The 24,156-nt window shown below is 40.8% G+C and overlaps 1 protein-coding gene across 2 annotated transcripts in view; it reads left to right on the top strand.

The window, feature by feature from the left end:
* SLC1A3 (solute carrier family 1 member 3) overlaps nt 1-24,156 on the top strand; it is an 82,403-nt gene that overhangs the window by 5,367 nt on the left and 52,880 nt on the right. The window contains exons 1-2 of one of the 2 annotated variants that reach the window (XM_055555282.1): nt 21,353-21,381; nt 21,721-21,822. Coding sequence is in view for 1 of the 2 variants with exons in the window: in XM_055555281.1 (XP_055411256.1) it covers nt 21,244-21,381 (138 nt within the window). In the remaining variant the exon portion in view is untranslated. Of the gene's footprint in view, nt 1-21,243; nt 21,382-21,720; nt 21,823-24,156 lie in introns of those variants that run through there. The other variant, XM_055555281.1, reaches the window with a different exon arrangement.

The following is a 24,156-nucleotide window of genomic DNA, read 5'->3' as shown; positions in this document are numbered from 1 at the left end:
TTTACCTGAGGAAGTTCACAAATACAGTACCCAGCACCTTTTTCTGCTGTTGGTCTTAAGACAGACAGACAGACACACACACACACACACACACACACATACACACACACAACGTTAATGTTTAGACTATCTTTATGTGACTTTGAGAGAAATTGGTGACTTTTTAAGAAAGAAAACCTACTGACTGAATGTGTATATTACATTTCTCACCATTCCCTGACACTCTTTGGCAATAAATTTCAATTGCACTAAAATTGAGTGCAGTTCAATAATATATCTGAAAGGATGTGCAAGAAATGAGCCACCATGACTGCCTCTTGGGGTAGAATTTGGATAGGTGGGGAGTAGGATGGAAGGAATGTTACTTTATCCTAAGTAAGTTTTTGTATAGTTTAAATGTTTTAAGGGCTGATTAACTCAGTTGGCTATGGCGTGATGCTAATAAATGCTTTATACCACATTCACACATTACCCACTGTGATCTATTATTTGCTGAATACATAAGTTAATTTTTTTAAAGATTCAGTGTTATTCAGTGATTTAACAAATATTGGATATTGTATATCTGGCCCTGTGCTTTGAGATGAGGAGTCTCTGCCCTCTGGTCATTTAGTAGAAGAGATGGATGAAACATGAGATGACAAAGTGATATACAGGGTTCAGATATCATAATAGAGGAGTTTGTAGCATTCTTTAAAATGAGATCATATTTGTATATACAGTGCTGTATCATATATGAGGTCTTCCTGTGTTGGTACTTTAGAGATTCTATTGTATTATTAACAACCACACTTGAAGCCCTAGATGTGCCACGTGGAATAATCTTTTTTTAAACTGTGGCTTTCAATGAAGGATAGATCTGGGTTCATATGCCAGCTGTACTTAATCACTGTGTGAGCCTAAATAAGACGTTTAGCTATTCTGAAGTTTCAGTTTCCTCATCTATCATTATATGTATGATATATATTGTGAACACTTACATGGTGCCAAGCAGTGCTAGAGTAAGCCAGGGAGGAAGGTATTTTTATTCTCATTTTATAGATGAGGAAACTGAAGGTCAGCCACAGTTGATGCACAGTCGATGCATTTTGACCACAGTTGATGCATTTTGACCATGTTTCAAACCCACCCTTCTGTCTCCAAGTTCATATTCTTACCCACCACAGTGTTCTGGGTGCTCATCTCTGCTCTCAGGAAATGTTCATTCTTGTTTTATTACAACAGTTAACTAAGGATGTGCACTGACACATCAACACGAGATGTGGAAAGGAGAGATTGAATCAACAGTTCAGAACAAGGGTCACTCCTGAATCCTGGTGGTTGATTACATGTGAGTTGACAGAGAAAGTGGACTGCAGGTGAATCGTCCGATTTCTGGTTTGGGTGCCTGCATGGTAATGGTGCCACCAGTCATGGTGGAATACAGGAAGAAGATGTGGAAAATAATAAGCTGAGTTTTGGATGTACTGAGTTTGAGATGCAGGCTGCCACTGCAGTGGAGATGTAGTGCAAGAGGCTCACAGAGATTTGGATGGTAGCCTTACCATCTCCAGGCCCAGTGAAGACAGGCTCTGTCTTTGAAGATAAATGAATAATGATCAGTGAATCAGGTTATTCTACTACATAAGCTACTCTGTAGGTGAGTCTGTTCTGAGAGCAGTATAACTCTAGGGCCCTTCTTTATGACTAGAAGCAGTAATCTCCCAGAAAGGCTGTAGTGGTATTCTGAGCCTCGGACATGTAACACAATATCCAGCTGAGTCAGTTTAGCTCAACAGGTTCATCGATGCGGTGAACCATCAGCTGCTGCACTGAAGTGACAGGTCTTGGGACCAGAGTAGCCAACTATTTGAGTTAGGGGCCCCCCTGCTGACACCTTCCACCTTACTAAGAGAAGGGCATCTCCTCTCGGGCTGAACAACAGGAATCCAAAGAATGGTGGACGGATTTCTGTTTCCTTCAACACTTCCTGGAAAAGAGAAGAGAGAGAGCTTCCGGAAGCTTCGGGGAGGGTGGCTCCCGAGGCAAGCCCTCCCCTGGTGTTACCAAAGCCCAGCTATTTGTGGTCACACAACGGAGGCTCCCTGGGCAGAGGGCTGGACTGGAAGGGTTAGGCTTTTGGAGCTGAGAACCACAATGCCCTGCTTTAGAGAAATGACACAGTGATTGAGTATTAGGGATTAGAGTCTGAATTTTTTTTTCTTTTTTATCTGCTTTATCTTCTCCCCCAGGGAGCAGAACTATAGAAAAATTGTCAGGGACAGCAATAGCAAATAAGTGACTTGCATTAGCTGACTTGATCCTAGCCCTCCCTATACCCCACCTTCTCCGCAAGCGTTCCAGGGAGCTGCCTCCTGTCGTGGGGACAGAGTCCAGGACTGGAGAGAGGAGTGGATCAGAGCTATGGATTCTGGAGTCAGACACTTAGGGCTATGTCCCACTTCTGGAACTGAGCCTCTGTTTCCTTGCGTGTAAAATGGAATAATTACAACACCTCTCTGCCAAGATTTATATCCCAGTTCTGCCATTTACAACCATGTAACCTTAAATCACTTCCTTAAATGCTTGGCAGACAGAGTGTCTGTAAGAACTGTCCATGCTTTGCCTTTGCTTCCCATCTTTGTTATGGCAATAAGTGGAAATATGCACAGGTTTGATGATGCTATTTGCTCAGAGGACGGAGACCCAGGAATGAGGGAGGCCTGGGAGCTGGAAGCAGGGAAGTCAGTCACCTGGTTTAGGTCTGGAAGTGGCTTCTGTTTCCTTGGCTAGAGAAAAGAGCTAAGAGAGTTGTAGGAAGAGACCTAATAGCTGTTAAGGGCTCTGAGAGCAGAGATGAAAGCCTCAGAGTAAGTGACACCATCCTTATCTGTCCCTTATCTACCTGGCCTCTTGAGTCAAAGCAGAAAGCAAACTCCAGGCAACTGCTATCACAACACAGCTTGCTCAATGCAGGGAGCACCTGATAGCTGAGGCCCCTCTCAGGAAAATGGGAAGTTGCTGGAAAAGTGGTTTCAATAAATGTTGTAACATACTCAATAGCTCATTTTTGTTCCTAGCACTTGGGGACCCATCAGAGAGTCCATCACCTCCCTGATTTCTCCTTTTCTCCAGCATTTTGGTGTCTTCCTTGTTGTTTAGTCACTAAGTCATGTCCGACTCTTTTGCAACCCCATGGATTGTAGCCCGTCCAGCTCCTCAGTCCATGGGATCTCCCAGGCAAAAATACTGGTGTAGGTTGCCGTCTCCATCTCCAAGGGATTTTCTTGACCCAAGGATCAAACCATGTCTTCTTCATTGGCTGGCATATTCTTTACCACTGAGCCACCAAGGAAGCCCATTTTTGGTGTCGACTATTCTTTAACTGTCACCCCCGCATTGGAGTGGGGGCAGGAAAGATGAGGGGTTCTGGAAACTTGGAGAAAATGTTGCTGGTTTCTAACAGAGCTGGGAGAGGTTGTTTTGAAGTAGGGGTAAGGCTTAATGTTGTTCTAAGATTATCTCTAGGTTCTATTTTCTTTCTGTTAAATCAGATAATGAGAAAACTGAGCAGGCAATTTCAAATCTATTTATCTTAAAAGTAGGCCATCAAGTAAGTAGATATGTTCAGAACAATTACCTGCAATAATAATAATACCTTCCATTTTTCTGTGTCACTTTACAGAGCACTTTCTGTTTGCCCTTTATAGCAATGTAAGTCCATGGCCAGTTCATCCCCTCTTCTGATTAGTATCTGGGAATGTCTGGAACACAGCTAGGAAAGTGCTAAGAATCTAAAGGTCCTGCTAAGAATCTTAAGGACCCTGCTCTGCCATCAGCTCCCCTTATGATTTTTAAAAATTTTTTATTTATTCTATTTTCAGCTGTGCTTGGTCTTCATTGCTTCATGTGGCTACTCTCTAGGGCAGTATGCAGGCTTCCCATTGCAATGGCTCCTCCTCTTGGGGAGTGTCGACTTTAGACCTTGTGGGCTCAGTAGTTGGGGCCCACAGGTTTGGTTGCTCTGTGGCATGTGGACTCCTCCCAAACCAGGGATTGAACCCATGTCCCCTGCATTGGCAGGAGGATTCTTAACCACTGGACCATCAGGGAAGTCCTCCCTTTATGATTTAAAACAAATCTCTGGTCCTCACAAAGTCTCATCGTGCATACATGCTAAGTTACTTCAGTCGTGTCCAACTCTTTGCAGCCCTACGAACTGTAGCCTGCCAGGCTCCTCTATCCATAGAGATTCTCCAGGCAAGAATACTGGAGTGGGTTGCCGTGCCCTACTGGAGTGGGTTACCGTGCCCTCCTCCAGTGGATCTTCCCCACCCAGAGATCAAACCTGCATTTCTTACATCTCCTGCATTGACAGGTGGGTTCTTTACCCCTAGCACCACCATCAGGAAAATACATTTGGACTAATGTCTGCTGCCAGCTCCAAAATTCTATCATTTAAAGTCTAATTTGCTTTCCTCTAAAGCTATATATGAAATAAGATACAAGAGTGTTTGCAGCCCATGACGCGGTACCATTGCAGGGACCTTTTTCCTGAGCTCATGATCTCCCAACCCATTTGAGCCAGTCTCTCTAAACTCACAAGCAGCTGCCTTCTCTTGCTTTGCATTCTTGGCTGTCAAGTTCCTGACTCTGGGTAATGGCCAGTGTTTCCTAAGCAATGTTCGAGGACACACGTGAGGCATACCTCTTTAGGAGTCACTTCCAACCTTCCGTCTTCTGCTAACCTATCATAGGTCCGAGGATGAAAATTTCGGGTGTCTGTTTTTGCCATAGAGTAAACAAGGTTGTGAAGAGCCTACGCTATTTGGAAGAGGCAACTGGAATTTAAGCCCCGTCTTTCCCAAGCTGTACATTCCAGGTGTTAGAGTTCTTGATATTTATGGAACACTGGGGTGCCATCATTCATCAGGTATTTGGTCTGGCAGCGAGGTGAGCTGTATCATTGCTGTGAGATGTGGAAACACAGAGAACACTCCAGCACACAAAGTATTGCCATTGTACTGATTGAGGATAAAAATTATGAGTTTTATGTCAAGCTTCAGTGCAATCAAAGCAACCCAGAGCAGATTCCCTAGACCAAGAATAGTCCCATCACTAGGCCCAATCAAAAATGTGCTCAAGTTGTTTTGAAAGCAAAAAGAAAAGAATAAAACTCCCAAAAGTAGATAAAGAAAGTTATACCCTGGCTGAATTAAGGCAAGGTTTCCTCTGTGTAGCTTATCAAAGAGTTGAAGGTAAATTTAGGAGCAGCGAGTTGAAAGGCACACTTGAATTTTGAATTTTAAGACTGAGTCCCTGTCTCCTGAGAGGACAGCTTCATTCTTCTTGGCCCCAAAGAGACTTCTCCAGTTCTCCAGCAATGATTCCAGGCCACACACTGCTGTCTCTTCTCAGAGAGAAAACAGCGGGCTATTAATGACAGACTTTCTATTCAGAATCTTGTAAGACGAAGCTCATTTGTCCCTAATGAGAGTAGAGATGGACAATTACTGCCCTTCTCATGCTGAAATGATGGCCTCTGCGTTTAGATCCATTGCATCATTGGAAATTCCACCTTTAAAGCAAGAAAGGCAAAACCTCAGAGATCCATGTGTTTCTTGCTGTCTTCATCGTATTGATGAACGTGAAGACAAAGACATCAAGAAAGAAAGTATGTCTTTGAAGAGATGCCTATGACCCTAGCTGGTTTTGGTTTTTTTCTCTTATTTTTTTACTTTTGTCTTAGATGTGCTTTTTAAGGCAAATGAAGTAGTCCTGTGCTAAAGTTGAGATTCAGTAAAGTTGCCAGGGCTTTGTAATTTCTGGTACTGGGATGCTTTACACAACATGGTGGATGAGGAAAGAGCATATGCCTTTGCCAAGTTATTGAGTCTCTGAGTCTTCAGTTCTGGGGTACTTGTAACTCCAGCTAATTGGGTGAATCAGCACATGAGCCTCAAATGACTGAGTTCAAAGTTTTTTCAGAGTCACTTCCTTGTCTCCAGAAAAAGAGCCTTTTGGTCAGAAAGTGATCCACTCAGCTATAAGACCGAGCACAACTAGTGTCTCCTCTCTCCATGACCCAAGTTAAGTAAATTCATTATTAAAAAAGATTGAGGACAAGCCGACCCAGACCCAGAATGACCTTTTAGAAAGATCCAGGCATCTAGCAGAAAATATATAAAATAGAATTCCATCAGATTGCTTTTTGTAGTTGTGGACCATTTTTGTGTGTGTATTTTATTTTTTAACTTATGAAATAAATCACACTGCCCCAAATCAAAAAGAACAGATGTGAAATGAAAGGGTCATGGCCACCAAAACCCTCCCCCAGGGATCTAATTTGCTTTGTTATCAGTTTCCTCAGTGTATTTAGAGTGATTTTATGAACACAAAAATAAATTCATATTGATTTTTTTTGGTCTTTTCCAAATAGTAGCATAGTATATATAGCCCACTTCATACTTTGCTTTTTTTCACTTTGCAACATTCTTTGGATGTCATTCCTTACTGGCACATAAAAAGGCTCCATTCTCTCAGGGCTGCGTTGTATGGGCAAATTATAATTTATTTAAACAATCCCCAATGTAAAGGTTGTTTCCAGCTCTTCGAAATCATTTTTCAAATGGTATAATGAATTATCTTGGATGAAAGTTATTTCACCTTAGTAAAGTATGTCTATAGAATACACCCTTTACAGTGAAGTTGCTGAGACTAAGGATATACACATTTGTGATTTTGATAAATATGGCTAACTTACACCTCATAGAGGTTGTTGTCATTTACTCTTTCAAATTGTGAGATTTGAAAGTTTTCCCAATGGGACTGCTGCCACGGGTAAAGATGAGTGGACTTTGTAGTTTATGTGGACTGGCGAGCATGTGACTCATAGCAAAGGCATAGGAGGAACTTGGAAATTTTTAAATATATTTTATTTTCGGTTTCTGCTCACAACTATATATGTACATGTGCTGTGCTTAGTCGCTCAGTCATGTCCAACTCTTTGCGACCCTTTGGCCTGTAACCTGCCAGGCTCTTCTGTCCATGGGGATTCTCCAGGCAAGAATACTGAAGTGGGTTGCCATGCCCTCCTCCAGGGGATTTTCCCAACCCAGGGATTGAACCCAGGTCTCACAATTGCAGGCAGATTCTTTACCATCCGAGCCACCAGGGAGGCATATAGTTACGTAACTATATATAGTTACGTAACTATATAGTTGCTGCTGCTGCTGCTAAGTTGCTTCAGTCATGTCCAACTCTGTGCGACCCCATAGACGGCAGCCCACAAGGCTCCCCTGTCCCTGGGATTCTCCAGGCAAGAACACTGGAGTGGGTTGCCATTTCCTTCTTATGTAACTATAAAATATAATATATATAGTTATATAATATATATTTAAACCAGAAATAAAGGCAACAGATTCTGGTGATTATAATTCGTATTTCTAAAATAAAAGACTTTTTTAAAAGGACAATGGATTGGACATTTAAGAGATCTGTAGAATTATTTATAAATTACATTACCATTTTGCATAGCCTGTGTTACTGCAATTTGAAGAAGAAAGTCGCACCGCATTGAAAGCCACTCTGCTGTCCCTGGGACATTCTGTGCTCACTATGCCATTTTGTTAATATTTATTGAGCCCTACTATGTGTCAGGAACTGTGTCATGAATGGATCATCTAGTGAGAAATACATATTAGTCTCTGTCTTAAAAAAGAAGGAGAAAACACCAGGTTTTTCAGAACTCCAGGGTTCTTGCAATTCACTTGGTTCCCAGGGCTGCATGCCATGTGGATTTGAGTCTGCGTTTGTACCCTGCCTGGTGTCCGTCACGGCTGGTTATCTGGGCATCATTGGTGGAAGGAGGCTGGAACAGGTATTTCCCACCTCCAGCAACAGGAAATACCAAAGGATAAAACAATGAGCCAAGTCGGGGCCCAAATCTCTGAAGGATGTGGGAACTGAGGAGTGGGGGAGGGTCAAAAGGTTGACTCAACACAGGGCAGCTTCTCACCAGGAAATGCCTGCAAGTTTGGGCTGAAACAAAAGGCCAGGGAGCTTGAGACCCCCAACCCCCCCACCCCCAGCAGGTAAACTCTCCATTATTGCCTTGGAGTCTTTATAAAAATGAGTTAATGATGCTTTATGTCCAGCAGCTTCCTCAAGCTGACATGAGACCAGCCTTTAACATCTCCAAATGGATTGGCCACAGTCTAACAAATTTCCAAAACAGAAACTTTTATTCAATCTCTCAACCTGTTGCATACCTGCCATAATAGCCGTAATGGCCAAATTGATAAAGCATTTTATGACTTACTACTAGTTTTGTGTGCATTTTCAATGACTTTAGAATTCATTAGAAGAAACAAGATGAATTCATAAAGAAGCTAAGCTAATGCTCAGGACATTTAGCTGAGAATATTGCAGTTCAAGAAGATCTTAGATACTGGCTTTATGATCTAGTTCTCCCATTTTTCAGATTAACGAAGAGGGCAAGGAGAGCAAAGAGATTATGTGACTTGAAGGTAGGAGCTGTGGAAATAGGAAGATCCAAGTCTATAACCCCATTTTGCCAACATCTCTTACTGGCCATGTAATCCTGGGCAGACAGCTTATTCTTTCTAGGGTTCAGTCTCCTCATCTATACAATGGTGATTCTAAGTCTGTCTAAGTATGTCTGCTGTGATGATTCAATCATTTAAGTGAAGTGTCTACTTGCATTATTTACTGACAGCATCTGACTTTCAGTCCATGATCTTGCTATTGCATCACACCTACTGTTCTTCACACTCAAAAAAAAATAAATAAAAACAACCTGCCTTGTCAGAGTATTAGGGATTGAGAGCTATCATGCCTAGTTTGTGAGTCTAGAAGCCTAAGCATATGAGAAATTGTAGCTCAATCAAGAACCAGTTTCCCAAATCATGAGAGAAACCACAGTTTGGCAGACAGGAGATGTCTCTAAGGGCAGGCTCCTATGTTCACACAGCACAGTAAGGAGTCAGATTCACTGTGGAGCTAAGTCATTCCTCTGTTCAGGAAATTGTTCAACAGCAGCTGGAGGCCAGGCCTAGAGACTTTACAGGTCAGACAAACCATTAATCACCCTGTGAAGCTTGCTTGTTGGTGTGGGGAAACTGTTCTTGCTTTTAGCCAATAGAATATGGCAAAGGTGATGGATGCCACTCCTGTGATTTTATTACATCACACGTTGTTGTTTAGTTGCTAAGGTATGCCTGACTCTTTTTTGACCTCATGGACTGTAGCCTGCCAGTGTCCTCTGTCCATGGGATTTCCCAGGCAAGAATACTGGAGTAGGTTGCCTTTTCCTTCTTGAGGGGGTCTTCCCAACCCAGGGATTGAACCTGCATCTCCTGGGTCTCCTGCATTGGCAAGTGGATTCTTAACCGCTGAGCTACTCTGGAAGCCCACATCATACTTTAGATTTTTGTAAACTTGAGGCAAAGTTATGCTAGTTTTTTGTTTGTGTGTGTGTTTGGGTTTTGTTTGTTTGTTTGTTTGTTTTTTTGCTACAAAAATGAAAAGACTCTAGCTGGGAAATAGTAGCATTTTGTACATAAAACCATCGGTGCACTATCAACTTTTGATGTTACTGCTACATCCTTGAATCATCTTACAAACAGCATGGTCTTTCTGGCTAAAGACCTACAGGCCAAGCCTTTTCTTGGTAGCAGTTTGAATGCACTTTGACTGGTTTGCAGTGTAAATGCTTAAAGAGCTAGTTGGCTCATCTTGGGTGGGCTTTTGGTAATTTTCTTACAGCTGGCCTCAGAATGTGAGGTCCTCTTCTCAAGATCAATGCCACTGTCACCTTTAAATTCTCTTGACATTTGAGTCTTTAGGGGGCATCATCTCTTTCTGAGAATTTTGCAACTGTAAGTAATAATTCTAGAAGGCTTTCTACCAACTCTCCAGAGTTTGGAGATAGGGCAGGAATCTTAGTAAAACTTTTGTTTCTAACTCCAACATCCTCGAAAACTTAAATTGGGTGACTTGATGTAGTTTACTTCTGACTGTGCCTCGTTCTTTCACTTTTAAATATGTTCTGACTTCTTGATGTTTTCAGTAATTTTTTCAGATTAGATATGGACCAAATTCTTAAAACAAGTCTTCAGCTTTTACTTGTGTGTGTTTGGCCTTCAAAAGCGAGCTGAGAATGTGTTCTTTCTGAGGTAGCAGGGTGCATTTTGTGTCTTAGTTTAGAAAGTGAAGTGATATTTAATCTTCCAAAGAAGTATTTGTTATATAGACTCCCTAGGGAGAACAGTGAGCCCCTGAAGGACTCTCTTCTTGTGCTTTACACATTAAGAGAAAGAATTGAATATTTTTGAAAATGCATCTTTGCTCATAGCAATTAACTAACTACAGTTAGTTTTCATCCCTGTAAACATTTTTGTTACTGTATTTCCTAGATTCTAGAAATCTTGTTAAAATACCAAAACAGAAGTGCTGTAAGCCTACTGGCTGAGAATGGATGATCTTGATACTGCTCATGACATCTATGAATTACATAATGTCACCAAGATGCCAACTTTGCAAACTTTGCTTTGGCTCTGACCAGTCCTGTTAGGAAGTTCTTCTGGTTTTTATTGTTATTTCCGCAGAGTAATCAATAATAAAGGGTCTGTTCTTTTGCACTGAAGATCTGGTGGCCATAAAGGTCTTTATTAACTCTGGGAATATAGATCAATGTACTTAAGTAAGTGCCCACTAATGGAACCCAGCTCTGCAGAGGCATTGAGTTGCTTTACCAAAGCGAAGCAGGCTCCCCCATCCCTCTCCCGCTAACAGGTCAGAAGGACAGAGTGGAGAGGGTGCTGAGACATCTATGCATCAGGCTGTGAGAATGTGTTTCAGAAAAGGCTTCATTTCTGTAATCAGAAACCTGAATTGCTTACCCCCCAAAAGCCATCTTTGCGTGCAGACCATTTCCTCTTGATTTTGATGTTGATCGCTGGCTGACCTCACCACTCTGGTTTTACCTCTAACTACCTGTCCCAACAGAAGACTGAAGAAAAAAATGTCTTTTGTTTCTTCATGTAACAAATGAGTTGAAAACAGCTAGATGTTAACTTCATTAATTCAATGAAATCTGTCCTCAAGTTTAGCTCCATATTTAACCTAATTAGTTAACCTAATTCAAAATAGAATGAAAAGGTAGATAAAATATTGCTCTTTAAAGTAGTGTCATGACTATTTTTTTAACACCAAAAACATTTTGTATCGGGGTATCACCAATTAGCAGGGTTGTGATAGCTTCAGGTGAGCAGCAAAAGGACTCAGCCGTACAGACACATGTATCTATTCTCCCTCAAACCCGCCAGTGACATGACTATTGAGAGGCCCTGAGTACAGCGTAGTGGGTGATGATCTGGGCCCTGGAGTTGGGTGTGAAGTCCAGCTCAGCCACTCAGCTGACCTTGAAGAACTTGACCACTCATAAGGTGGTCTATCTACACAGGTTTGTGGTTTTGGCAGTTTACCAACCTTGTTGATGACCGGTTCTTCATCTGAGATATAGGTAGTGCTAGTCTTGGCCTCCATGGTATCTGTGCTTGTGAGAACGTGGCATCTTGCACGTGCTCAAGACTGATATCATTAAGTGAGAGAATCTGAAGCATGTTTTCTTTTCATGTCTTTCCTACCTTTGTGTACTGATGGTTTCCAAGGATTAAAATGTCTGCCCTGGAAAGAAAAGGCAGGCTGCTTTAATGAGTAAATTCTATTTAAGTTTAGTTAAATCATTCCATAAAAAAGGACTTGGTGTAACCATTTTAAAAAGTGACTTGATGCTTAATAACCATACTGTAGGACCCTCAGCAAGTCAGAGGACCTATGGAAGGTTCCAAGATGTGCTGGGTACCTCTGCAGCATCTTCAGCAGATCAAAGCTTAGTACCCAGTTGCTTCTACGATTTAGAGATGCTTGAAGACCCAGAGGTCAGGTGCATTTGAGAACTGTCTTTAGGCAGGCTAAATGGAAGAGAGGTACATGGAGCACTCAGAAAGAAAGAGGCAGATACAGCTGAACTGGTTGTTGAGAGCAGAGTAGAATCAGTGTTGGCAATGGTTGGACTCTGGGGAGTGGGATCAAATGTACCTAATATTTAGAAAGAATAATCCCTTCTTTCATCTACACTAGCTTGTCTCTTGCTCTCAGAACCTATATCATAAGTAGAGAAGCTATCTTGCTAGTTTTTTTCTAAATTATAATTTAAATTTTCTGAACTAGGCAGGATCCTACCTACCCTTGGAAATATTGTTGTATCAATACATGAGTAAATACATGAATTTAGCAATGAACTTGTAAAGCCAAGCTTATTCTTAAATTGTTGCTTGAAGGATATCTAAAATTCCTACTAGCTTGGTATGGTCAAATTCCAGAAGACCAAAGTGAGTTTCTCATGTTTACTGTGCATATTTTTTGTTACAATTGAATGACCAGTGTTTAAATGCATTTAAACAAAAGTCACAAAACATAATCAATACCAGTGTAAATTTGATTTGGAAGTAAGGTAAAAATTTTAAATATTTATTTATTTACATACTTGTAAGATAAAGCATTTAAACTAGTAACAACCTTTATATGAGTAAGTAGGAAAAAAAACAGATATAACCAGAGCTTTTTATAATATCTATCTGCTGTTAATACTGCTGTATCAAATAATGCACAATGAAAATTGAAGTAAAATCCTTTACCCCAAACCAAGTTCCAGGAAGATTAAAGGTTCAATATTTTAAAACCAAGTGAACTATCTAAAAAGGAAAAATATATTAAAGATTTCTCAAACTTGGGAGGGAAATTAAGTTTATAACTCTTGAAAAGATCATCTATACACTTGCATTCCTATACACTAATAATGAGAAAACAGAAAGAGAAATTAAGGAAACAACTCCATTCACCATTGCAACGGAAAGAATAAAATACTTAGGAATATATCTACCTAAAGAATCTAAAGACCTATATATAGAAAACTATAAAACACTGGTGAAAGAAATCAAAGAGGACACTAACAGATGGAGAAATATACCATGTTCATGGATTGGAAGAATCAATGTAGTGAAAATGAGTATACTACCCAAAGCAATCTATAGATTCAATGCAATCCCTATCAAGCTACCAACAGCATTCTTCACAGAGCTAGAACAAATAATTTCACAATTTGTATGGAAAAACAAAAAACCTCGAATAGCCAAAGCGATCTTGAGAAAGAAGAATGGAACTGGAGGAATCAACCTACCTGACTTCAGGCTCTACTACAAAGCCACAGTTATCAAGACAGTATGGTACTGGCACAAAGACAGAAATATAGATCAATGGAACAAAATAGAAAGCCCAGAGATAAATCCACGCACATATGGACACCTTATCTTCGACAAAGGAGGCAAGAATATACAATGGATTAAAGACAATCTCTTTAACAAGTGGTGCTGGGAACTCTGGTCAACCACTTGTAAAAGAATGAAACTAGAACCCTTTCTAACACCATACACAAAAATAAACTCAAAATGGATTAAAGATCTAAACGTAAGACCAGAAACTATAAAACTCCTAGAGGAGAACATAGGCAAAACACTCTCTGACATACATCACAGCAGGATCCTCTATGACCCACCTCCCAGAATATTGGAAATAAAAGCAAAAATAAACAAATGGGACCTAATTAACCTTAAAAGCTTCTGCACATCAAAGGAAACTATTAGCAAGGTGAAAAGACAGCCTTCAGAATGGGAGAAGATAATAGCAAATGAAGCAACTGACAAACAACTAATCTCGAGGATATACAAGCAACTCCTACAGCTCAACTCCAGAAAAATAAATGACCCAATCAAAAAATGGGCCAAAGAACTAAATAGACATTTCTCCAAAGAAGACATACAGATGGCTAACAAACACATGAAAAGATGCTCAACATCACTCATTATCAGAGAAATGCAAATCAAAACCACTATGAGGTACCATTTCACACCAGTCAGAATGGCTGCGATCCAAAAGTCTACAAGTAATAAATGCTGGAGAGGGTGTGGAGAAAAGGGAACCCTCTTACACTGTTGGTGGGAATGCAAACTAGTACAGCCACTATGGAGAACAGTGTGGAGATTCCTTAAAAAACTGGAAATAGACATGCCTTATGATCCAGCAATCCCACTGCTGGGCATACACACTGAGAAAACCAGAAGGGAAAGAGACACGAGTACCCCAATGTTCATCGCAGCACTGTTTATAATAGCCAGGACATGGAAGCAACCTAGATGTCCATCAGCAGATGAATGGATAAGAAAGCTGTGGTACATATACACAATGGAGTATTATTCAGCCATTAAAAAGAATACATTTGAAGCAGTTCTAATGAGGTGGATGAAACTGGAGCCTATTATACAGAGTGAAGTAAGCCAGAAAGAAAAACACCAATACAGTATACTAACGCATATATATGGAATTTAGAAAGATGGTAACAATAACCCTGTGTACGAGACAGCAAAAGAGACACTGATGTATAGAACAGTCTTATGGACTCTGTGGGAGAGGGAGAGGGTGGGAAGATTTGGGAGAATGGCATTGAAACATGTAAAATATCATGTATGAAACGAGTTGCCAGTCCAGGTTCGATGCACGATACTGGATGCTTGGGGCTGGTGCACTGGGACGACCCAGAGGGATGGAATGGGGAGGGAGGAGGGAGGAGGGTTCAGGATGGGGAACACATGTATACCTGTGGCGGATTCATTTTGATATTTGGCAAATCTAATACAGTTATGTTAAGTTTAAAAATAAAATAAAATTAAAAAAAAAAATAAAAGCAAATAAATAACTAAAAAAAAAAAAAAAGAAAAGAAAAGATCATCTAATAAAAAAGATGTGTAGACATTGTTTTATAAAGTAGAATACCTGTATATTTTAAGTAATAATATATGGCAAGTAAATTAGGAAAGTAGTTATAGCAAATACCATTTTAAATATAGGCAGAAAGTAACTATCTCTATTACATAAAGAATATACACCAAATATACACACACATACATAAACTCTTAAACTATCAAAATGTAATAAATGCTTGATGAAAATACAATTGAGGGAATGGTCAAGATCACTAAATATTAAGTAAATTCAAAAGAAAACAAATGTGCATACTATTTTCTCCTCTCATTCAAAAATTCTGCTTCTTTTAAACATTTTTTATAATGCTGTGTTCCTAGAGGTATAGGAAATAAGCCATCTTGTTCACTAATGAATTAAACTGCTGAGCTAACCCATTGAGAAAGCAGATTGATAGCATGAATTGAGGTAGTCATACACTTTATTTTCTTCCAGTTTTATTGAGATATAATTGACATACAGCACCATGTAAGTTTAAGATATACAGTGTGGGAATTCCCTGGCGATCCAATGGTTAGGACTCTGAGCTTTCACTGCTGAGAGACAGGATTCAATCTCTGGTCAGGAAACAAAGATTTCACAAGCCACACAGCTCGGCCCCATAACCCCCACAAAGATGTACAAGATAATAATTTGACTTATTGTTGTTCAGTCACTCAGTCGTGTCTGACTCTTTGCAACCCCATGGATTGCAGCACACCAGGCTTCCCTGTCCTTCATAATCTCGCAAAGTTTGCTCCAACTCATATCCATTGAGTCAGTGATGCCATCCAACCATCTCATCTTCTGTTGTCCCCCTCTCCTCCTGCCCTCAGTCTTTCCCAGCATCAGGGTCTTTTCTAGTGAGTTGGCTCCTCACATCAGGTGGACCAAGTATTGGAGCTTCAGCTTCAACATCAGTCCTTCCAGTGAATATTCAGGACTGATTTCCTTTAGGATTGACTGGTTTGCTCTCCTTCCATCATGAAATGATTATCACAATAAGTTTGGTGAACATCCATTATCTTATAGATACAAAAATTGAAGAAATAGAAATTTTTTTTTCCTTGTGGTAACTCAAGATTTACCCTTTTAACAGTTTTCACATATAAGTACAGCAGTGTTAATTTATCATGTTGTCCATTACATCCCTAGTATTTCTTTGTCTCATGACTGGAAGTTTGTAGCTTTTGACCACCTTCCTCTAATTCTCCTTCCACCCACACCGTGCCTCATGTAACCACAATTCTGATCTCATTTTCCATGAGTTTGTTTTTGAAGTGAGATTGACCTACACCACTATGTTAGTTCCTGGTGTACAACATAGTGATTTAGTATTTCCATACATTTAAAATGGTCCTCATGGTAAGCCTACTTACTATTTGTCATTCTACCAAAGATATTATATAATTATTGACTATATTACCCCACACTGTACATTTCATACCCATGACTCATTTATTTTGTAACTGCAAGTTTATACATCTTAATCTCTCTTACCTTAATCTCTCCTCTTCCCACCTGGTAGCCAGATTCTTTAACGCACAGGTTCCCTTTCCCTGAACCACGCTAAGCAAAATATTCGTAGGAAAAAACCAGCCTTCATATATTCATAATGGAGTTTTTCATAAAGTAAAAAATGTGAAATAACAAAGTGACAACAAAAAAAATATTAGGTACATTTTGATACAATCATTAGATCTGTTATCATGAGGCTTAAAAGTGTTGTTTATAGTAACAGTATATGGAAAAGTATTGTCTTCGTGATTTCAATATATTTCACTCTGTATGGGAACATTCTGGGAGGAAACTCACAGAAGCACTAACAGTAGTTGTCTGCCCTACTGAAGAGGCAGGAGAATGAAATGTAGTCAGGAACAGGAGATCTGAGTCCAAACTGCCTGGGTTTAACTCCCAGCTCTGCCACTTCAGTGACTGTTCAACTTTGATATGGAAGAGCTATTAAAATTGGGCATGTTTTAAGTTCACTGTGATTAAATTTCTCTGTGAGTAAATTGGTGGTAAATTAGTACATAATTCCTGGGATTTTTTTTGAGGATTAAATATACTAATACAGGCCAGGAAAGGAAGGAGAAGGAAATGGCAACCCACTCTGGTATTCTTGCCAGGAAAACCCCATGGACAGAGGAACCCAGCAAGCTACAGTCTATGGGGTCTCAAAAGAGTTGGATACTACTTAGTGACTAAATACAGGTAAAGCACTTAACAGAAATGTTTAGCAAATAGTAAGACCTCAATAAGCATTAGCTGCTGCTGCTAAGTCACTTCAGTCGTGTCCAACTCTGTGCAACCCCACAGACGGCAGCCGACCAGGCTCCCCCATCTCTGGGACTCTCCAGGCAGGAACACTGGAGTGGGTTGCCATTTCCTTCTCCAAGCATTAGCTATTTGCTGTTTAAATGGCAAAGCAAATAAAAGCAGGGTTTTGCCTGGACTTTTCTACCTTTTCCCAATCAACTTTTTTATATCAAACATGTTACTGTTATACTGAGGGAAAGCAATAAATATTTTTCTGAAGGTCTTGAAAACTGGGTCAGCTGGATTTTCTAGTAAACATAGATTCAGCTCATAATTAGGATATCATAGATTCAGCTCATGATTGGGGTATCACAGTATGTAATCAAATGGATACTTCATTGCTGCTGGAATCCAAGAATTGAAATTGGAAGTTATAGTAACAACTGAAATGAACTTTGTGTCTCATTTCATAAGAAGTTAGGATGGCTCAGTTTCCTTAAAGGAAAGATTGCTTCCTTTGGAAAAACTTGCGTCTACACAGTATTCACTTCCCCAACCTTTAGCCTCTAGACTACTCAGTACTTCTCTATAACTCACATGTTTTAGTAATAACAGTGCAAAATTTTTGAAAATATTCATAATAATGGAATAGGCACATTTTAGGGGTCAAGGGTTAGCAAACACCCTCTTCCAACAACAGAAGACTCTACACATGAACATCACCAGACAGCCAACACCAAAATCAGATTGATTATATTCTTTGCAGCCAAAGATGGAGAAGCTCTATACAGTCAGCAAAAATAAGACCAGGAGCTGACTGTGGCTCAGATCATGAACTCCTTATTGCCAAACTCAGACTTAAATTGAAGAAAGTAGGGAAAATCACTAGACCATTCAGGTATGACCTAAATCAAAACCCTCAAAGTGGAAGTGAGAAATAGATTTATGGGACTAGATCTGATAGAGTACCTGATGAACTATGGATGGAGGTTCGGGACATTGTACAGGAGACAGGGATCAAGACCATCCCCAAGAAAAGGAATTGCAAAAAAGCAAAATGGCTGTCTGAGGAGGCCTTACAAATAGCTGTGAAAAGAAGAGAAGCAAGAAGCAAAGGAGAAAAGGAAAGATATACCCGTTTGAATGCAGAGTTCCAAAGAATAGCAAGGAGAGATAAGAAAGCCTTCCTCAGTGATCAGTGCAAAGAAATAGAGGAAAACTAGAAAGACTAGAGACCTCTTCAAGAAAATTAGAGATACCAAAGGAACATTTCATGCAAAGATGGGATCGATAAAGGACAGAAATGGTATGGACCTAATAGAAGCAGAAGATATTAAGAAGAGGTGGCAAGAATACACAGAAGAACTGTACGAAAAAGATCTTCACGACCCAGATAATCACGATGGTGTGATCACTCACCTACAGCCAGACATCCTGGAATGCAAAGTCCAGTGGGCCTTAGGAAGCATCACTATGAACAAAGGTAGTGGAGGTGATGGAATCCCAGCTGAGCTATTTCAAATCCTGAAAGATGATGCTGTAAAAGTGCTGCACTCAATATGCCAGCAAATTTGGAAAACTCATCAGTGGCCACAGGACTGGAAAAGGCCAGTTTTCATTCCAATCCCAAAGAAAGGCAATGCCAAAGAATGCTCAAACTACTGCACAATTGCACTCATCTCACACGCTAGTAAAGTCAAGCTCAAAATTCTCCAAGCCAGGCTTCAGCAATATATGAACTGTGAACTTCCAGATGTTCAAGCTGGTTTTAGAAAAGGCAGAGGAACCAGAGAGCAAATTGCCAACATCATCAAAAAAGCAAGAGAGTTCCAGGAAAACATCTATTTCTGCTTTATTGACTATGCCAAAGCCTTTGACTGTGTGGATCACAATAAACTGTAGAAAATTCTGAAAGAGATGGGAATACTAGACCACCTGCCCTGCCTCTTGAGAAATCTGTATGCAAGTCAGGAAGCAACAGTTAGAACTGGACATGGAACAACAGACTGGTTCCAAATAGGAGAAGGAGTACATCAAGGCTGTATATTGTCACTCTGCTTATTTAACTTATATGCAGAGTACATCATGAGAAATGCTGGGCTGGAAGAAGCACAAGCTGGAATCAAGATTGCCAGGAGAAATATCAATAACCTCAGATATGCAGATGACACCACCCTTATGGCAGAAAGTGAAGAGGAACTAAAGAGCCTGTTGATGAAAGTGAAAGAGGAGAGTGAAAAAGTTGGCTTAAAGCTCAACATTCAGAAAACTAAGATCATGGCATCCAGTCCCATCACTTCATGGCAAATAGATGGGGAAACAATGAAAACAGTGGCTGACTTTATTTTTTTGGGCTCCAAAATCACTGCAGGTGGTGACTACAGCCGTGAAATTGAAAGATGCTTGCTCCTTAGAAGAAAAGCTATGATCAACCTAGACAGCATATTAAAAAGCAGAGACATTACATTGCCAACAAAGGTCCATCTAGTCAAGGCTATGGTTTTTCCAGTAGTCATGTATGGATGTGAGAGTTGGACTATAAAGAAAGCTGAGTGCCGACGGATTGATGCCTTTGAACTATGGTGTTGGAGAAGACTCTTGAGAGTCTCTTGGACTGCAAGGAGATCCAACCAGTCCATCCTAGAGGAGATCAGTCCTAAGTGTTCTTTGGAAGGACTGATGTTGAAGCTGAACCTCCAATACTTTGGCCACCTGACGCGAAGAGCTGACTCATTTGAAAAGACTCTGATGCTGGGAAAGATTGAAGGCGGGAGGAGAAGGGGACAACAGAGGATGATATGGTTGGATGGCGTCACTGATTCAATGGACATGGGTTTGGGTAAACTCCGGGAGTTGGTGATGGACAGGGAGGCCTGGCATGCTGTGGTCCATGGGGTCGGGAAGTCAGACACAACTGAGCGCCTGAACTGAACTGAACTGAGGCGGAGTCAGGAAAGTTAATTAGGGAAAGGGGAGAGGGAGTAAATTTATTCACTACATTTGTTGATTTTTAAACATTTCCAATGGTATCATGCATAATTTGATTTGCATATAAAGTTAATAAATATTTAAAGATTCTATTTATTTATTTTTGGCTCCACCGGGTCTTCATTGCTTCGCTTGACTTTCTCTGGTTGTGGCAAGCAGGGGTTACACTCGAGTTGCAGTTGCATGCTTCTCATTGCAGTGACTTCTCACTGCAGAGCACAAGCTCTTGGGTGTGCGGGCTTCAGTAGTTGCAGCTCATGGACCTTAAAGCATGGGCTCAGTAGGTGTGGTATACAGGCTTAGTTGCCCCTCAGCCTGTGGAATCTTCCTGGACCAGGGATTGAACCCATGTTCCCTGCATTGGCAGACAGATTCTTAACCACCAGAGCACCACAGAGTACTTCATTTTGATATTTTTTTAAGTTCCAGGAGCAGAATCAAATTAAGGGAAAAATTGCTTTCTCTGTCCTCTATTATCCCCTAAGTTTTTCAGGGAAGATTTTTGGGAAAAGTGGTAATTTTGAAATCCTCTCCTGCCAGCAACTAGCAAGTCTGTACAGGATAGTTGCCAAGGCAATATCAGGACCACGTAGACAGAAAGTGTGGGGTGTAGATAGGGGGATGATGAAACTGGATTCACAGTGTGAGCAAGAGGAGTTTTTTTTTTTAATTGTAAAAAATAAAATTACACTACCCTTTATTAGTAGTTATGCCAGAAGTTCTAACATCTGTTGTTACAAAGGAACTTGAATATAAGAAGCCTTTTCCCCCTGTATTGCCTTGTGTATGGGGACACGCTTTGTTTCCTAGATATGCCCCAGTCTTTATAACTTTGTCCTGGGCCATGTCAAAATTGGTTGCAAGTTAGACAAAGAAATTTTTCATTGGCTAAGACTAGGAACATTTTTTTCTCTAACTACTCTTTGAAGCCCTGAATTCTGCCAGACCCTTTGAGATTATGGTTGAAAAGACAGGCAACACCCCTTGCAGCAAAGCAGCACAAATATTTGCTGCTTAAATAAATTGATTCTTGTTAGATAGGCATGATCACCAGCCAAATTCTTGCATATTTTTCTAGGCTCGTTACAGTTTCAAGAAAGGCTCAACGTTTCTTCCTTGTTTTTCTTTTTCCTTCAGGTACAATCCTTGGATTTACCCTCCGACCATACAGAATGAGCTACCGGGAAGTCAAGTACTTCTCTTTTCCTGGGGAGCTCCTGATGAGGATGCTACAGATGCTGGTGTTACCACTCATCATCTCCAGTCTCGTCACAGGTACCCTATGCAGTTTTGTTTTTTCATGTGTGCTTATTGCCAAAGATCGCTTAGAAAAACCAACGCTTTAGGTTTCTGCTGGATGCATGCTCTGTTCTAGAAAATAAAAGTCCCTTCAAAATGATGGAAAGGAGGCTTCAGTAATGCATGAATGATTATAACTCTCGTATTTTACCAATCACAAGAGGAAACGGATTTGAACCGCCACGTAATCTGGTCTGCCTCACTATGCAAGAGGCACCCTGCTAGACACTACACCACCAGCCTTCTCTGCCCACAGCGATGTAGTTGACAACAGCGTACAACAGGTCTGTTTTCTCACCCTCTTATCCCACCCAGATAACATCTGGTTGGACAGCCTATTAGCTATTGATGCAAGAATGCTTGTTCTCAGAGCCACCACGACTTGAGCGGGAGCCTTCTTGGAAGCCTCATCAAGAGGTAATGCCCACGACACACTCACCAACTCTCCTGCCACCAACACTGTATCTTTTCCTGGTGAACCCGCATGACTTCTCCATTGTCCCCCACCCCCGTTGCCTTTTACGCTGGTGGGAGAATGGGGAGGGGGTGGGAGATTTCCCCATCCAGACACTTTGTCAGTTGACACTTGGATTGTCGAGGCGTGGAAGCTTGGCAGGATAGGATTCTTATTCTCTATGAACGCAAATAACGATTTACGCCTGCGTGGGAAACGGTTTAAGAGTACATGTGATTGGTGAATACGAACAGAGCTAAAAATTTCAGAAAAATGTTGCTGTACGTTCCTCCCTGCCCACTGTTCTCTTTCCCCACAGCACATCTCTGACTTGGAGAAGGAATATCCGTAGACACTACCCCCAGCAGGATGGTTTCTGGGTTTGTAGCTCAAGCCCAGACCTCAGGTATTACTGGCCCTGTTTTCTTTTCCGTCCTTGGCTTACTGTCCACCCTTAGGCAGATCATTCTGTGAGCTGGCTCTCAGCATCTTTTCACCTCCCAGGGAGTTCGCAAGGATGTTTATAATCTCCTTTCAAGATCTCTGTGTAAAAAGAACTCCATAGAACAACTCGAAAGTCTTGAGGCAAGATTCTGACTGCTTCATGCCTTGGAGGGCTGGCCATTACTTGGAACAGAAACTACATCAGTTTCTTTTTTTTCCCAATGCCTTGAAAATCTCTGCTGGCTTCTACTTGCCCAGGTCTTCAAACAAGTGATTGCATGTACATAAAGCTCCCATTGGAGGATGAGTTGCCCATAAAACAGTCAAGTAGACAGGATGATTTGGGGCACTTTTTTTGAAACCGGTCTGGCCCATTGCTGACCAGAGGTAATCATAGCCGGCCACGATTCTTAGCAGAGAAGCTACATTCATACTGAGGTGAGGGCACGTCCTCATTATGCATTTGCTGCCATTTTTCTGGGAAGCAAGTTCTTGCGGCAAGCACTCAGAGGACAGAACTCATATCCGCCATTTTGTTTAGTGGAACAGGGAGTCCCTTCCCACCACCCTATGGCTGGAATCTGAATTGAGTACCTGCAGTTTTCCTGGATGCAAACTGAGGGTCCTGTGTTCCTTTATGCTCTCTCTTCAGTGGTGAGGCCAGTGTTTAGAGGTTTCTGCTTTCTGATAATTGTGCTTTAAAAAAAAAACCCTTTATAAGAGGAGAGCCCTTGTTCAGTACAACTAGAGAAAATATTCGTTCCCTTTGCAATCCTTTGAAGTAGAACTCCCTAGTGTTTTCTCATACTTAATACATCAACTTTGTTGCAGGAATAAGAGCTTTGGTTGAGTAATTTTTCAGGGAAAAAACAACAACAACACTATGAGGCAGTCCCTCTGCTTGGTTAAAAAGAAACTGTGTGTAAACCTTGGAGAAATTATCAACATTTATGATACTGGTGTTAAAGAGAAAGGAATTTTAAACCTTGAACAACCAGTATAAAATGAACCTTAAAAGGTAACCTAATTGCAAGTTGGGAATGCCACCACTTGGAACCACTACAAGAGTCTCAGTTCTTTTCTAGGACTGTTAAGGCAAGGGACATAATGACGTTTGCTAAAGATCTTTTCAAGGTGTTAGTCTCAAAGGAATAATTTCTAAGCTACATGATAATTTAGATACTTATGATCAATTGGAATGAATGATAGATTCAATAAGAATTTATTTCATGATTTGAAGTGCTGTGATTCTAAACCAAAGCAGGGTGTGATCCAGTGTAAATAAGGAGGTCCCCTTTGGGGACTTTTGCAAATTACACATACACAAGAGGATCTCTGTGTGTGTTGGGAAGCATTCCTGGAGAATGTATTGGGAGAGGACAAGGTGAGGGCCCAATATTTTAGAATGGAAAAGCAAGCTCAAATGCCTCCGGTGGCCAAGCAGGTGAGGGATCTTTATATATGAAGTTGCCCTTTCAGGCTCCTTTTTGTTTTCCTACTTGATAGAGTCATGGATACAGGGAAATATTTCTCTTCAGTGGGAGAGGTAGCAGGGATGAGTGTGATGATAAATGGAAAGTGACCCACTGCAGAACAGTGTAGACAAAGGGAGGAAAGGAGGTGATTATGACCTGAAAGCTATCAACTCCATCCAGTTGTTGCCATGTGTCAACAAGGGCCAAATCTTCCAATTTTTCCACAGAATCCAGAAATCCAAAAATTGATAAGAACCTAGATTTTTTTTTAATTTATTTATTTTTGGCTGTGCTGGGTCTTTTTTGCTGTGCACAGGCTTTCTTTAGTTGAGGGGAGCAGGCTTCTCATTGCAATGGCTTCTCTCGTTGCAAAGCACA

This window comes from Bubalus kerabau, chromosome 18 (assembly GCF_029407905.1).
Source record: "Bubalus kerabau isolate K-KA32 ecotype Philippines breed swamp buffalo chromosome 18, PCC_UOA_SB_1v2, whole genome shotgun sequence".
Classification (NCBI taxonomy): Eukaryota; Metazoa; Chordata; class Mammalia; order Artiodactyla; family Bovidae; genus Bubalus; species Bubalus kerabau.
This window is presented reverse-complemented; position numbering and strand designations above follow the sequence as displayed.